Below are 16034 nucleotides of genomic sequence, written 5' to 3' on the forward strand. Positions count from 1 at the left end.
GTAACTTGCAGCAAACCAAAACAATTCTCTGTCATTTCTAGGGTGAGAAGGCAAGAAACGTGCATCCCAAGCAATGGGGGCACCCCTTGCAGTGCTCATTAGGCTCGGTGCAGGTTGCCCCTTCATTGCTTCAGGGTGCCAGAGGACCCAAGCTGGGGAAAACAGGAGGGGGCCTCCACAGCAGAAGATCCCCATGTATCCCTTCCACAAGGGCAAGGTTTCATGCAGAGGGTGACAATGGTGCCTTTATTGCTTACCCAATAGATTTAGAGGGCACCTCTCCTTCCATCACAGTGCATTTGAGGTGGGAGAAGTTGCACCTGGTAAAAGTCTCCCTTCTGTATGCTCCTATTGCACAGGACTCTTTTCGGATATGAAATCTAGTAATCCTACCTTCCTGAAGGCTGTGCTCACCCCATTGCTACATCTATCTATCTGACCCTTGGTAACCCACAGGGTTCTACCTTGCCTCCCCCTGCTGCTGAATATCTACAAGAAGCCCCGCGAAAGGTCATTCAGAGCCACCAACATGCTGATGACGCCCCACTCTATTGCCTTTTATCACCTAGCACCAAGGAAACGGCTGAATGGTGCCTGGGTTCAAAATAGACTGGATGGGGGCGAACAACCAGAAGAGAAGGTGGCATTGATCAATGGAAAGGCTGACTCAAGGACTGGGACTGTTTTTAGGATTCACTCTCCCTCCCTGTGGCGGATCAGATCCATCAGTGGGGGTGCTGCTTGAGCAGGGCTGTTGCTTGGTTCTGCTATATTGTCTCTTGATCTGGCAAGTTTGTATAATTTTGCCTGGTGCACCAGCTCCCAGCTCTCCTGAATTGGTGGGGCTTTCAAGAGTTATCCATGCCTTGGTTGCATTGTATTGAGACAAGTATAATGTGCCTCTGAAGAGTGGGTGCAAAATGCAGCTGCCAGGCAGATGCTATCAGGGCCATGTTACATCTGTCCTGAGAGGGGGGTACTGGTCGCCCTGACCTTCCAGGCACAAGTCAAGCTGATGGTCTTACCTTTAAACCCCAGTCAGCTGGGAAATGTTGAGAGTTGTAGGACTTTCTCTCTCTAAACATGCACTAGACCGGAACTTACAAGGGCTTAAGGCCTGGGTTTCTATGGGGCTGCATTTCTCGGTATGAACAAGTTCAAACATTAAAAGATGCAGAGAGGCACTTTTGAAGTTGCTGTTCCCCAGCTACTGTGTGAACTGGCTTTCTTCTCCCAGTCTATGAAATTTACTCCTTCAAGGTTGGTTATTTTCCACTGCCTGGAATTTGAACAGCATATGGAGTGGTATATTTTCAGTTCAGCCTCTTAGAAAGCATAGCTTCATGTATTAAAAACTTGCAGTGTCTTTGATTTTATTCTTTAATCATTTTATTGTTTTAAATAGCAGTACATTAATATATAGCAAACATGATTTTAATATATTCAATGATTAAAATGTTCATTGAGCGGTCCTCTGATGTCACTTACATATACATGATAAAAAACTGGTTTCTGTTCCAGGCTGTGTACATTTACAATGCCCTCTCTCAAACATGTTTTAACCTTAATAATCTTCATCAGTGGGAAAAACTATGTATGAAACACAAATCACAGCCCCATTATCTCATGAAAATATCCTGTAAAACAAGAATATGCAAATTAAAACATCTCAGTTTTGTAACTTATTCTGTAAATAAAGATAACAAGCTTATAATCATGAATAAAGCTATTTTCCAGAAATTGTTGAACTATTCAAATTCATGACCCTTGAACAAATGATGAACATTCAATTATTCCTAGGCAAGGAAACATTGGCATAGCATCCCATACATAAAACATTTTTAAAAAATCAAAAGCACATGATAAGAATTCATAACCATCTACTTGGCAGCAAATATATCAATCTCCTTAGCAACCAAGGCAGCATCTTCCCAGCAAAAATATTTACATTATCTTATCAGTAATATGGAATTCCTTATATCCACCTTGACCAGACAAAACAGTTACAAACTTTCATCAAAGGAGAAAATGTGTTGGCTTAGCAGCCTCCTTAAACTGGGACAGTGTGTAGGATCTGATCTAGATTGCATAGCCCCAGCTTTAATCAAAGCTCCATTCAGGTGAGTTCCCTGCTGAGTGAGGGAATGTCCTCAATTAACTAAGCTGAGTACAGGGCTCCCTATGTTAAGGAACCAGGAACTTCTCATAACCTCAAGCCAAGGCATTTTTTACAACCCCAATAGGGTGCAAAAGGAACTGGCTCCAATAAACTATTTCAAATCTAGTCATTTACAATGGGAGAAAATGACAAGATACACCCAAAATGCAATAAATCAATGGCAAGTATGATATCCGATTACTTACATTTTTTTTTTCACAGAGGAAATTACAAATATAGCATCCAATTCAAGTCTTTGTTGGGTCCATAAGGTGCCTTGTCTTTAGCATGCGTGCATATATATATATCCAACTTAACAGTTGGTTTAACCTGGTTCCATATCCATATCCAAAAGTAATATAATACTAATATCCTTGAACCCTTTCAATAATCCAAAACTTGGGAAAGCTTTCATCATATTTATGAAACACCTTACCCTGCAGGCCAGTGGTCTTCTGGACCACATACAACCCTTCTGTTCACTTATTCTAACAGCCCTAGTAGCCATCCCAACACAAATCCTATTACTAGCATAAATAACCCCATTAGAATTTCTATTACAGATTCTTGATATAATGAGGACTGTTGCTTGAAAGATTATTAAACAACTTTGGGTGAGTAGAATCATTGCACTGAGATGACGGCATGGAAAATTTCCAGTGGTCCAGAGTGAGCTCACTCTGCTACCAACAGGTTCCCCCCACCCCACTCCTTCCCTTGTATGTGCAGTTCTACTGTTGGCCTGTTCTTAATGCTCTTAGCCGCTTAGAGAGCACTTTAAGGGCTATTCAGAGGCCTAGAAATTTGAAAATGAATAAATAAATCTTATCTCCACCTGTACTCAAAACTAACAGGAATAGAGGAGGCTTTAAAGTGCTGTGAACCAATAAATCCCTCAAATTGTGTAAACTTTTATATGCCAAAATTGGATTTCCACAATTTTATTTATTTTCTTTATGTATTTATTACAGGCATTTCTATCCCATCCTATGGCCAAGTGCTCAGATATCTTGGAATTTCTGCCAACAAAGATCAATATGTATGAATTGGCATTATAATTTGCTCTGTATATCCATAATACAGCAGGATCCCCATATCAGCAGTCTCAATTACTGCAATTTCACTTAACCGAGGCTGACCATCAGTCCTTCACATTTGCAGGGGTTAGAGGTACGGTACCCTCAAGAAAGAGGAAAAACTGCAAACATCACCAGGGAATCGCGCTCTTTGTTTGGGGATGCCACGCTCTTTGTCTCAGCACTAGCCAGCCTCACTCACATGTTTTGCCTCTCAGTGGGTGCGAAGGCACTTGTGGGGGTCCTATGCCCCTAACTCCTGCGAATGTAGTGTACACTACTATCCTTGGTTTCGGGCATCAGCTGGGGGGCTTGGAACCTATCCCCCATGGATATGGAGGTCCTGCTGTATATCACCTGAGTGATATTGTGGTTTGTGTATTCTTGTTTTACAGGGTATCTTTAATGGTGAGATAACAGAACTCTAATTCATGTTTAATATATTTTTTCCCAGTGATGAAGATGATTATGGTTGAAATGCATTTGGGAAAGGGTGCTGTAAATGTAGACAGCCTGGAACAGCAATTAGTTCTTTTTATAACGAGTATGTCAGTGACATCACTGAATATTTAAATAGTCAAATTATATTAAAATCGTGTTTGTTATATATTAATACAGCTGTTCTGTATTTGGGTCTATGCACAGATAATTTATAAAATCATTTTAATTAGAGATTTAGTATCACTTTAGGAAATTTCTCCTCTTTGTCTGTGTTAAGTTGCTGCATACTACCTTGATGGTTTTTTAGCAGATAGGCAGCAAATAAATGGGTGGGTGGGGTGGAATGGCTTTGGGCAAAGCTCCTCCTTACATGCACTGGAAGACAAGGATTTTTCATGCATCTCTTTCCACAAGGCTGAATAATGTTTGGACATTCTGTTCAAGGGATGCAAGATGATGAGGCGAGGTCTGAAATCCTACCACTGCATGTGAAACACCACATGGCCCCTCCCTGACATAAGCACGGGCTAGGAATGGGCAGCGTAGCCTTCCAGATGTTTTGGGCTACAACACTAACCCTACCCCTCACTACTGGGTATGTTGGTTCGGCCAAAGCATCTGGAAGGCCACAAGATGCACAACTCTGCTAACTAGAATGAAGTACTTTGGGAGGGTCTGGTAACATACCCCAACAAAGTGAAGTTTGGTGGGGCTTCTCAATTGTACGCTGCTGCTGAGATATTCTCCCCAGGAAGGCGTGTTTGGTGCAGGCAAATATTTGGTGCAGGCAAATTTGGTGCTGTCTCTCTGGGGGCAGGCAAATTATTTTCTTCTCATTTTCCCAGGCTGTATTAAATGTCAACTTAAATTTGTTTTATTCTATGAATTATGTTTATCTTTGTGATCTGCCCTGGCTGTTTTAATTCTGCTGTTTTAATTGTGTCACTGCTACTGTTGCCATCTTATTGTAATATGGTTGCTTTTGTGACTGGTGGCCACCCTGAAAGCCATGCTAATATAGATGGGCACTTTAAAAACATTTGTTTTAAAACAAGACAAATGCGTAAAAGTACATTTTGAAATACATGGGAATGTCAAATGTACATTTCCATCACCAACTGTACTATTCCCCCTTGGGATATCATAACATCTTGGTGTTACTCTGAATTTCTCAGTCCAAGAATACTAAAATGTCCAGAATGTCAACAATATACGCCAGCAAAGTATACTCTCTGGGTTTCATAATACTGTGTGAGCCAAAGTTGGTGGGGTCTGATATCAGGTATATTTTTAATATACATTTGTAATGGTTAGCCATAATGAGAAAATAGGTATAGACCAGCTGGGATATTCACTACCTTCAAATAAATAAATACAAACGAAGGCATTAAAATAAATAAACTTAATGAGGCATTTGTAAAGACAGTTATTGCTAGGGGCTGGGAAGTGGGAACGTGGGAGACATAGAAAGCAAGTCAGCCATCAACGACAGGGCCCCCACAATCACCAGCTCTGGGTGATGAGTAATTAACTCGTAATCAAGAATGACGTTTTCTCTGGGGCGGCATGGGGAGAGCAAGCTGTGGAGGCCAAGTGCAAGTCAGCTGCTGGGTCCTCTGACGAACCTACTGGCCAGCCTGCAGAGGTGGCAGGCACAGTTTCTCTGTGGCATCATGCACCCCGCACCACATGCTACCGGGTCTGGCAAGCGCCTGCCAGCAAGACTGTGTCGGCCCCCTGGTGGATGCACAGATGTCTTTCAGAGGCTGGTCTCGATCCCCAAGTGCCAGTCTGAACAGTACACTCAGAAGGCGTTTAATTGAGTCAAACACACTGGAGAAGCAACCGCAGTGCTAGACAAAGGGTCCTGGGGATGGCTCGTGGATGCAGAGGAAGCACATCTTGTGGTGATGTGGAAGTTGCCGCATTCTGCATTCTGAGAATTTATTTTGGGCTGTGCAGATAGAAAGTGATGTGCGTTTCAGGGGCTGCTGTGTTTCTCCAGGTTTGGAAAGAAGTCTCAGGGATCTTATAGGCATTTTATAAACTTGTGTTTTATTTTCAGGAAAACAGGTTGAGGTTTACAGCTTAAGCTCACCTCAACAGACATCAACTTTCTAGGGTTGGTGGTGGAGAGCCAGCACCTTCTGATCCTTGCAGAAAGCAATTTAGCCCTTTCCATCTGTTCTATATATTTATTTTTGCTGAGCCACAGACCTCAATTACTACCTTTCTTAAGAAGCAGCAGGGAAGAGGCACCCCATTAAGATATTCCCTTGTGGTTAATCGGGAAAGCTGTTGGCGAATCTCTACAGCACAACAGAATCTGTTGAGCTAAAGTGGTTCAACCAGTCTGACCATTTCAGCAGTCTTGTCCTACAAGCAAAGAAGCACAGAGCTGGGGATCCCCAAGAGTTCATCTCACTTGATCCTCAGTTTTGGTAGTGTACAAGTACACAGCACCTGCTGAAACCTGCCAGCTGTTCCTTGTTTAAGGATGCTAGTTTTAAGCACTAAATAAGCAATGTGGCAGCCAACCTAGATGGAGTATATGTATCTCTAGCCAGAATGGATGCGGCTGAAGTGCTGGGATGAACTATGATTCGTGTACAAAAAACAAAAAATCCAGCACACAAACTCTTGTGAATTAGAGACCCAGCTTCACTGGCAGGGACCTTCTAGGCATTTCTGTGGGGATATCCCTAAGGACATTTTTATACATGGCTTCATAAGCACATTGGCTATAACTGTTGCATGAATGCAGAGATGACACTTTGCTATGATATATACTGGATTTCCAAATAGCTCACCCACGGTGGTTTCCTTTCCACAGCAAGATCATTCATCCATGGATGGGAAAAGCACAAGAGGGACTCAAGGAACTTTGAGAATCATCTATGGAAAATGCCTTAATGGCTGCAATTTGCTGCAAGCCAGCATGGTAACTACCAAGCCAATTGTGCATGAAAGACTTTTAGTTGTTTCAGGGGTGTCGCTGTTTGGGAGAAAGACGTATGTAGCTAGATGGAGGCAGAAAGAGCCTCCTATCTTTCTGAGACTGTACCTTTGAGGTATTCCTTTTTAAGGAACCGTTTCTGGATAATTTGGTGAATATGCCTCTTTTTTCTGCTTGCTTCTGAACATTTCACAAATTGATTTAATCACTGACCAATAATGACAGTTCTTTAATAACATAAAATTGCCTTCAAATTGCATGATTTGTGTATGGTTCACTTGGTGTACTTTGCTTATCTCATCACTTCTGAGCCTTTTGAAATTTTTACCTTCTTCAAAAATTCCCAAGTACTGTGCCCTACAAATTTACTGATAACATTTGTGCATAATCTTTCATGAACATTTTTTTTTTTGCTTTGCAGGAAAAATGATAAAGAGCTTTCTGCCATCTTACAGATTCACACATTTATTCTGTAATAAGCTTCCAGAGACACTGTCCACTTCATTACATGCATGAAGTGTTAATTTCAAACTGGCAGATCTATAAATACAAGTGGATGCAGGGCATGGAGGGATATAAACTGTGTTGCCCAAGGGAATTTACATGCAAAAAGTGCAGATGGTGATGATTACCATAACAGTTCCAAATTCACAAAATATTGTTGGGTGACAAACATCACACTGGTGAGCTGATTAACATATGCATTGTGATTTTGTAAAAATGGCCTTATTCAACTAGAGGAAATAGAGCTGAATCACTTGATGAATTGGACTTCTGCAGTTTCAAGTTGGTATCTGTCATTTAATCAAGAATGGCCTCCCTAAGCCTTGGAGTACTTTTGTCTTATTACATTTGTGTTTACAAGTGGCCACTAAAATACACCAAGGAGAAGGTTGCAAGGCAAAAGTCCCAGAAAGTGAGGATGAGCCACGCCTGATGTAAAGGGCATTTCCTATGTTCTGCTATTTAACCATGACTGTGATGTATTGCAATAAGGAGCAATCCTTGAAAATAAGGGGCATTAAGCAAGCATGAAGTGGGATTTGATTGCAGCTCAAAGGATATTGGTTACTCACTTGCTGCCTGATCTTGATCTTGGCATTCACCTGCTGAACTAATTTAAATAACACATAAAGATGAAGAGAGAAACATCTGACAGGGAGACAGCATTCCAAACCCTCATTTGGCAACGGCTGTTTCTTCTCACTGGCAGAGGTACAGGCAGGAAGATTGATACACTCCCAACAGATTGTGTTTGCATATGACTGGAGCCCCATCTCTGCCAGCACAAAAATTATGCTCCTGTACTGGCTCAAGCAGAGTTAATGATACCCTGACAAATCATTTCTCTCTAAATAATATGGTGCGGAACCCCTCCAAGTCACCATTGCTCCTGTGGTCAGTGCGCTGCCAGCATTACCTAGCACATCAAATTAACATTGCACCAAACTGTAACTGAAGGCAGGCAAATTCACAAAGGCAGGAATCAGGCAGATATGCAACCCAGGACTGACTGCACAGTAACAGATGCCCACCGGAATACGGTTGGACGTGTGCATCCCGTCTGCATTTGGACAAACACACCACCCAAACAAAATCTTGATGTTGTTACTACTGTGTGTGTTGTCGCACGGAGGTCTCAAACTTTCAATCCATTTGCAATCCCGAATGCTTCCAGGTGTGGCTTTCATAACACAATCAGCTGGCCATATTCACAAGACTTTACAGCAATCCAGAATGTCATTGTATGCATCTTTTAACCCTCCCATATTTTCCTCTTTTTTCTCTCCACAGATAACCTTCCAAGGAAATACAGATTCCAACACAGTAAATGGTTTAGACAGCATGGTAACCCACATGCACGTAATAAGCACAGGCTGAATGTGGGTTGTTGAACATGGATCCAAAGTAGCGAATCTGTTTCAGGGATGGACACTAGTTGGGCTCCCTGGGCTCCACTCTCTGGGCTCCAGCCCATTTTCTTGGGGCTGTGAGTCCACCTTCCCGGTAAGCACACCAACCATTTGCTCAGTGCTGTCTGGGAATTGAGCCCTGCATGAGCACTGCCTAAGTGGCATTCCTCTTCTGCACACATGATCTGCAGCCTTTGTCTGCACTGCATGTGAGGTGGAAGAAGGTTGCCAGTTGCACAGCTGGGGTTCCGTGAATATTCAGGGACTTCCTCTTGGTTTGGCTTGCTTTCTAAGACAGAACCAAGCAGGATGGGAAGTTCATGAACTGAAGAGGGATGGATTCTGTGGAGCCTCGTTGCAACACTAGTCCAAGGGCAGTCTGTTGTGCTGCTGAAAAGCTCCCACTGATTGGGTTCAGACAACAAAATAATCCAGACTCAAGAACTGAGTATGAATTGTCGTTGAACCATGGTTTGTTGTTGAAACATGGATTATTAGGCTGTCTGAATCCAACCAAGATATCAAACCATAGTGAAAGACCTGCACTTCACAATCCAGCAACAAACTATGGGTTTGTTAAAGGATGGTGGGTGGTAACAAACCATGGCTTGTTAGCACACTTGGGTTCACATCGCATGGTAACATGTGTTTCGACAACCCACAGTTCAAAAACATGTCACATGAACCCATGAGTGTAATTTATCATGTTGTCTAAATCAAGGCAATGTTTTTTCACAGGGAATTGCTATGCCAGGTCTTCTCATAGGAATCCCCAAATTTTATCAAATTCTTCAAAAACAATTGTCTCCTTTAATCTGTTTTCCTTCTTGGTAGCCTGTTGCCAAGGCCGGCGGTTTGAAAGCAGTCAGATATTGATTAGGTAGAAGGTGAAGAGGCAAGGCAGATGAGCGGTTCCACAAGGAAGAAGGGTCTTGGTATGAACAAGTAGTGCGTGTTGTACAGCTCTTCCATCTTCCTCTTCACAGCATATTTTCCACAGTAAGAAAAAAGATGGGAGAAGCAGAGGTGGGAAATGGGACAATTACAATTTGAAGATAATGCTACCTGGACCCCCTGTAAAATTCCATGAATGAGGCAAGGCAATGGTACAATAAGATGCAGTTTGGTGGGGCAAGGACTTGGGACTGGGACATGGTCCCTCCATGGACACGAAGCTCATTTTTGTGCCAGCCAACCTTAGTCACCTCACAGGGTTGCCATAAGGATGAAACAGAGATGAGGAGGGGGAGGATCATGTGAAGCCCCTCTGGGTTCCTTGCAAAAAGCAGACAGCAGGATATACATATAGTCAGTGAATAAAGAAGTGAATATTTCATCAGGAAGTACCCAAAGTCTGATAGCAGCTGAGTCTCTGCCTGACACTAAATTGTTCATATTAGGGAAACAAGCCAAAACCAGAGGCTTTATAAGCCCAGGTGGAGTTCTGCTGGTTCACTGAGTCACTTGACTAAAGTAGTTCCTCTGAGTCCCTAGATACGTGCTGTGGGAATGAGCCATATGTCACTGCTTTCAACCTTATAGATCTAAATAGAATAGGAAGCATTCATAGGTGGATGCACAAGTGCTTCCGTGTTTTGTCTTGGGGGTGTGCAGGTGGCTTCTGCGGAAGAACCACACGGTTCGTGTGAGCAAAATGTGTGGCATGAGCATCCCCCCACAAGAGTTTGCTTTCGAAGATTACAATGGAAGAACAAGAAAAGAGGAGGCCTTGTCAGTATTTCTCATCACATGAGAAGCCACATTGCTAACTTCATTAGAAGCAAACACAGTCCCCAGATGCTTTTCTAAACTTAAGTTCCATTAGTGAGGACAACCTGCCGTTGCTTTATTTTGACATCTGGCCAGCTCAAGAGCAAAGTTGGGCTTACAATATCCTTTTGGTAGATGTATCAGCCTCGATAGCTGCCAGATGTGTTGGCCAACAATTCCTACCATGCCCACACAGCATGACACTGGACAGGCTAGAGAGGAAAGGAGCTGAAGGTCAACACAGCTGAAGGATGCCTGTTTGGGGAAGGTTGATGTATGTCTTCCATATTACATCAGCTTTACAGCCCAGCCAATGTGTGTCCGTGTATCTGTAGTGCTGGCTGTTCTCCATTGGGGGGCAGCATCTCAAAGCTTCATAGGAGCTGTATAAAAAGGTTTCTTCTCTGCCAAAGACTAGAGGCAGAGGTCTGTCTGTGGTGACATACTTTTGTTTTCATGCAGTTCCTTTTGATTTATCTGGGTATGAGAGAGATGAAACACCACTGTGTGTGCAGTCCAAAGCTCACCACAAGTAGCAAAGGGCCTTGATGAGAAAGGATTGTGGTTGATTTGCTGAAGCACCTAAGGACCTGATGCTGTTCCAGGACTGATTAGAAACCAATCATTTTCCCTCATCTTCAAACATCTACTTTCTTCAACAAAAGACATGTTTTTCATTGAGCCTTATGATAAGAAATTAGGAAGTATTAGTAGAGTGAGATTGCTGTTCTGGTGGTGAAGTAGTGGTAATGTCTATTTCAAAGATGAAAATGTATGAACGTGCACTAATTATATTACCAGTATCTATAGTTTGCATTAAAGGCCAGGCCTCCAGGGAGAGATGGAGCATTTGAATAATAAGCCAAAATGACATTATTTTATCATTATTTATTCACTGTGGTTCTAAGCCACCCAATAGCCAAAGTTTGCACTTAAACAAGCCATCTACAAAGCACGTATTTTGGAGACCAAAAAATGGTATATAACGACCAAGGTGTTTGCCAAGTGTATTAATTCCCTGGGTGTCATGGTGGACATTCTAGCACTCGGCTGATGCTATTTAGTATCATCCTCTTCAAGGTAATTTCACGTGGATTTTATTTTGACACACACTGTCATTTTGCCATATTTATCAGCTTGCTTGAGTTGGCACCAGGACTAGGAGCATGCTGACAGTTTCCTGACAACTGAAACCACAAGTGAGTGAGAGGAACTACTGCATGAAAACCAAGCACAACGTCAGGAGAACATGATGAAGAGCATGCTGGGCCTTTTCGTTTCCCCAGCTGTGAAGATCACCGCTGTTTAGTGAGCACTCATGAGAGACCATGGTGATGAACTGGCTGGATGTGTTCCTAGTGGCCCTTTCCCTAGTGGCTCTCAGAAAAGGTACCTCTCCATTCTTGTTTGGTTCTGCTCCTTTGTTTCTGTCTGTGCCGGGTTTCTTCTGCTCTATTTAGATTCCTTTCAAAGTCTTTGGGACAACATATCGGTACAACGCTAGCGCATCTCTCCAGCAGCCATTCATATCAACCCTTTCTTTTGACTCCTGCTTTCTGTGCTACGCTAGTTTCCAGCTTCTGCTGGAGCCAAGACCAGTTTGTCAGGAGCACTTGAGGCTTAAGGCGACCATGTTTCCACACTTTATTCTGTTCTCAAGGCAAGAGAGGACAACTCAGGTGTGACGCACTCTTGCCAGCAAATAGTAAGGAAGGGAGCTCAGATTAATGCATTTTGGGGGAAGGAAAGGGGATTTCACACAAGACCCTTAAATGATCATTGAGTGGCTAGCAATGTCAGTCACTCTGAAAAGTGAAACTGACATATTCACCCAAATGGCCTACAGAGGACCAGCCTGCCTGGTGTTCTCTTGTTGTTTAGAAACTAGTCTGACTCCCCTCTTCCCTCTCGGCCCCAACACTGGAGGCACGATCCATCTCAGAAAAAGGCGATACAGGGCTTTTGTATGCCCAGCTTGAGACAGCAGTGTGCATTTCCACTGATTCCTGAGGTGTGCTCTGATCTCAGAAGCTAGGGCTGCAGCTCAGCAGACACAGAAAGCACCCCTGCTTTCCCCAACTTGGGAGTGACTTGCTGTCTTTGGAAAGTGAACATGTGAAGACAGCTTCACACAGCCCCTGATCACAGGACCTAAGGCACAAAGGAAGCACCCGACTAGGGTATTTTTTAAAGAAGGTAGAAAGTGCTACTTAACCAGATCAGTGTTTCATCTAGTCTGTTGCCCTGTACCAGCAATGCCCAGCCAGGTGCTTCTGCTAAGCCCACAAGGGGCATGTTAAGGCAACACCCCCAGTCTATGTGCCCCCCTCCAGCTACTGCCATCCAGAGAGAAAGGGTGCTTCTCAACAAGGCTTTCGTTGGGCCATTGCCCTGCCCCGGTTATGGAGTCTTAGGCTGCGTGTCTATGAAGGAGGCAGGACAATAGCATACAGCGTTGTTGCCTACTTCCCATGTTTTGGCACTGATTCTTCTGCCTGCTTTTTCTTGTGGTGGAAAATCATTGAGGGAGGAAAAGGCAGAAAAGAGGCACAGTTCTTTTTGGCTAGGAGTGCTAGGAGTCCTCCATCTGGAAGCACCCAACATCTGTGGTGGCTCTTACTGCTAGTAGGTGTGGATATTGCTAGTCTCCGTGCATCTGACTCATTCTCTAAGTGAATTGTGCTTCTGTTTTAAGGATTATGTATCTACTTTCATCTCTCCTGAAATTACTCTTGGGGACCTCTGAGTCCTAGTATTATCAAAGAAGCAGCAAAATTCCTTTCTATCATGTAGTCATCATCATCATCATCATTGTTGTCATTGTCGCTTTTTATCTCTTGCTTGCACAATGTTCATTTTATAAACCTCTATCATATATTGGGTGATGTATATATTGTACACTGCTCGGTGACCTCCATGGACTATGGGGCAGTTTATAAATGTAATAGAACATAGAAACTGAGTGAGTCAGAAGGGGTCTCCCGGGCCATCTAGTTTGACCTCTGGCTCCAGCTGGCTCTCCTCATGAAATGCTAACCGTTTACTGTAATACATAAATAAATATAATTGTGTCCACTCTCTTTGGAGATTTTTTCCTTAAAATTAGCTATTTAATGCCCTAAATGGCTTGGGACCAGGGTATCTAAATGGGCGCCTCTTCCCCCATGTGCCTACCCAACCCCTTAGATCATCATCAGGGGTCCTTCTCAAGGAGCTCCCTCCTCAGGAAATAAGGATGGTGGCTACGAGGAGAAGGCCCTTCTCACCAGTGGCACCCTGACTTTGGGTCCAGCTCCTCAGAGGAATTCACCTGGTGCCCTCTTTGTACTCTTTCCAGCACTAGGCAAAACCCTTTAAATTTTCCTGATATTTTAATTGCTAGAATGATTTTAATTGTCTTAGTATCTTACCTGATTATAATTGCTGTTGTGCCTTTCACGCTGTCCTTGGATAAATTACGGGTCTGAGAAACTTTATATTGGTGTGGTTTTGTTGGATGTTAGGTTTGTTGGATTGTTAGATTTTATTGTTATATTATATGTTATTTTTAATTATATTTTATTGTATATTTTTAAACTTTGTAACCTGCCCAAGGAGCCTTATGGCTGATGGGGCAGGATATATATCTAATAAACCAAATCAAATCTCTTCTCCTTCTTCTCCTTCTCCACAACTTTTCTAGTTCTGATATAGATAGATGATAGATATAGATGAATGAGAGATGGTGCAGCCAATATAAATTTAAATAATGGCATCATGAGAGCCTTTCACTGGAGAAGAGCCTGATGCTGGGAATAATTGATGGCAAAAGAAGAAGGGGAAGGCAGAGGATGAGGTGGCTAGATGGAGTCACTGAAGCAGTCGGTGTGAGCTTAGGTGGACTCCGGGGGATGGTGGAGGACAGGAAGGCCTGGAGGAGTGTTGTCCATGGGGTCGCAATGGGTCGGATGCAACTTTGCAAGTAGCAACATTGTGAGAGCAGCCATTTTAATTACATTCAATTTTCCTTGCCAAAAAATCATGAGCACAGGATTTGCCTCTTCACCACTTTTTCACTGGGCTATCCCATACAAGCTTAAGGTCACTCTCCTAGGCATCTGCTGCCAGTTCAGATCCCTTCAATGTGTACATAGAATTAGGAATATGCTTTTTAGCTCACTGCACATCGCTTCTCCCTTGCTCACACGGTTGCCATTTTGGAGCTTGTCCGCCCAGTATGGGAAGATCCTTTGAGAATCATTTGCAATCTGCCTGGGTTTCCAGAATCACAAATAATTTGCTATCATCATCAAACTTGGTCGCTTTCCCACTCCAAACACCTGTGCCCCAAACACTTTGTGAGCAAGTTAAATAGCACTGGCCCTGATCGGGTGCTGTGAAGTTTTGTGCTACTCGCTTCCCACCATTGTGCAAGCAGTCCATTTGTTTCTACCTACTATTTCCTGTTCTGCAACTTTTTACCAATATGCGAGAAGTTCTGTATTCTTACCCCCAAATCCCCATGATCCCTTATCTATGCTGCCTGATAAATAGCATCTAACTTTGCATTAATTTAGGGGGTCTCTGCGATTGGGAGGGGTATAAAAATGAAATAAAGAAATAACCTGAGCCCAGCTGGATGGTGATATTCGAGAATACAGCAACACTGATTGATTTGCACTAATTACTAGTATGTGTAGGCCACCAGCATAACATTAAATGAATACAAGTTATCTTATACCGTGTGTGAGATAGCTGGAGGAAAGGGCCTAATTGTGGCTGCCGCTTACTTACAGAAGCTCTTCCCCAGGGACGCGTGTACAAATTCATCTTGTATCTCCTTGTAGGAGACAACAGCAGATTTGGGTTGTCATGAGAGGGCACCAGTTTTTCTGTTAGTTGCTGCACGTTGATTGCCAGGGGAAGGATGGGGCACTTGTGAGTTTCTCCTTCCTTAGAATAACTCTGCCAGCCTTGGCACTCTGCACTTTAATTTAGTGCATTTGCCCTGCTGTCTGGAGCTGCTACTGGCCTGATCTTTTTGTTTGTGCTGTCTTTTTAAAACTGCTAGTGCGGTTTTGGTTGTGATGTTTTATTGCATGGGGACTTTATCGTTGTGCTCCTTGGAGGCCTTATAGAAGAAAGGTAGTGCATAAACAGTAAAACAATTGAGGCAATTCAGCAGTGGAGGAGGAGAATGATGTAAGACACCTTGAGTTCCTTGAAAGGAAAAAAGGCAGCATATAAATCTAACAAATAAATACATAAATAAATAGTGGGCTTTGTGCTGCTCCTTCAGTAGATTCCTGTCTGTGGAGCAGCAATTCCGATGATGCTCCCTGTCATGAGAGAGTTCAGAAGAAGGATATGGGCAGCATTGCAGATTAATGAAGCCCAAGGAGAGGTATGATGTTCAGGCCTTTAGATCAACCCCCACTGCTTGGCTTCTGGAACGCCTTTAAAAATCCAGTCCTTTAATGCTTAAGGGATCAATGCCTTTCCTACACACAATTTATGTTGGTTATCATTATACAGAAGGAAATGCATTCTGAGCTTCCCATTTAAACACACAAAAATATTGTTTCTTTCATTAGGGGCCAACCTTGATATGACATTTGTCACATAATTTGCCACTGCATACAATACTTGTTTGCTTGCTGGTTTCTTACCCCCCCACCCCAGTCGTGTGTGCGTGAGAGAGAGAGAGAGAGAGAGAGAGAGAGAGAGAGAGAGAGAGAGAG

General features: G+C 43.1%; 1 protein-coding gene across 1 annotated transcript in view; it reads left to right on the forward strand.

Annotated features, from left to right (window-relative positions):
- Positions 1–11629: 11629 nt before the first annotated feature.
- CD6 (CD6 molecule) overlaps positions 11630–16034 on the forward strand; it is a 50283-nt gene continuing 45878 nt past the window's right edge. The window contains exon 1 of the mRNA XM_044425807.1: positions 11630–11703. Within this exon, the coding sequence (XP_044281742.1) occupies positions 11643–11703 (61 nt within the window). The 5' untranslated portion in view covers positions 11630–11642. The remainder of the gene's footprint in view (positions 11704–16034) is intronic.

Source organism: Varanus komodoensis, unplaced genomic scaffold, assembly GCF_004798865.1.
Source record: "Varanus komodoensis strain SLA01 unplaced genomic scaffold, ASM479886v1 scaffold16, whole genome shotgun sequence".
Lineage (NCBI taxonomy): Eukaryota > Metazoa > Chordata > Lepidosauria > Squamata > Varanidae > Varanus > Varanus komodoensis.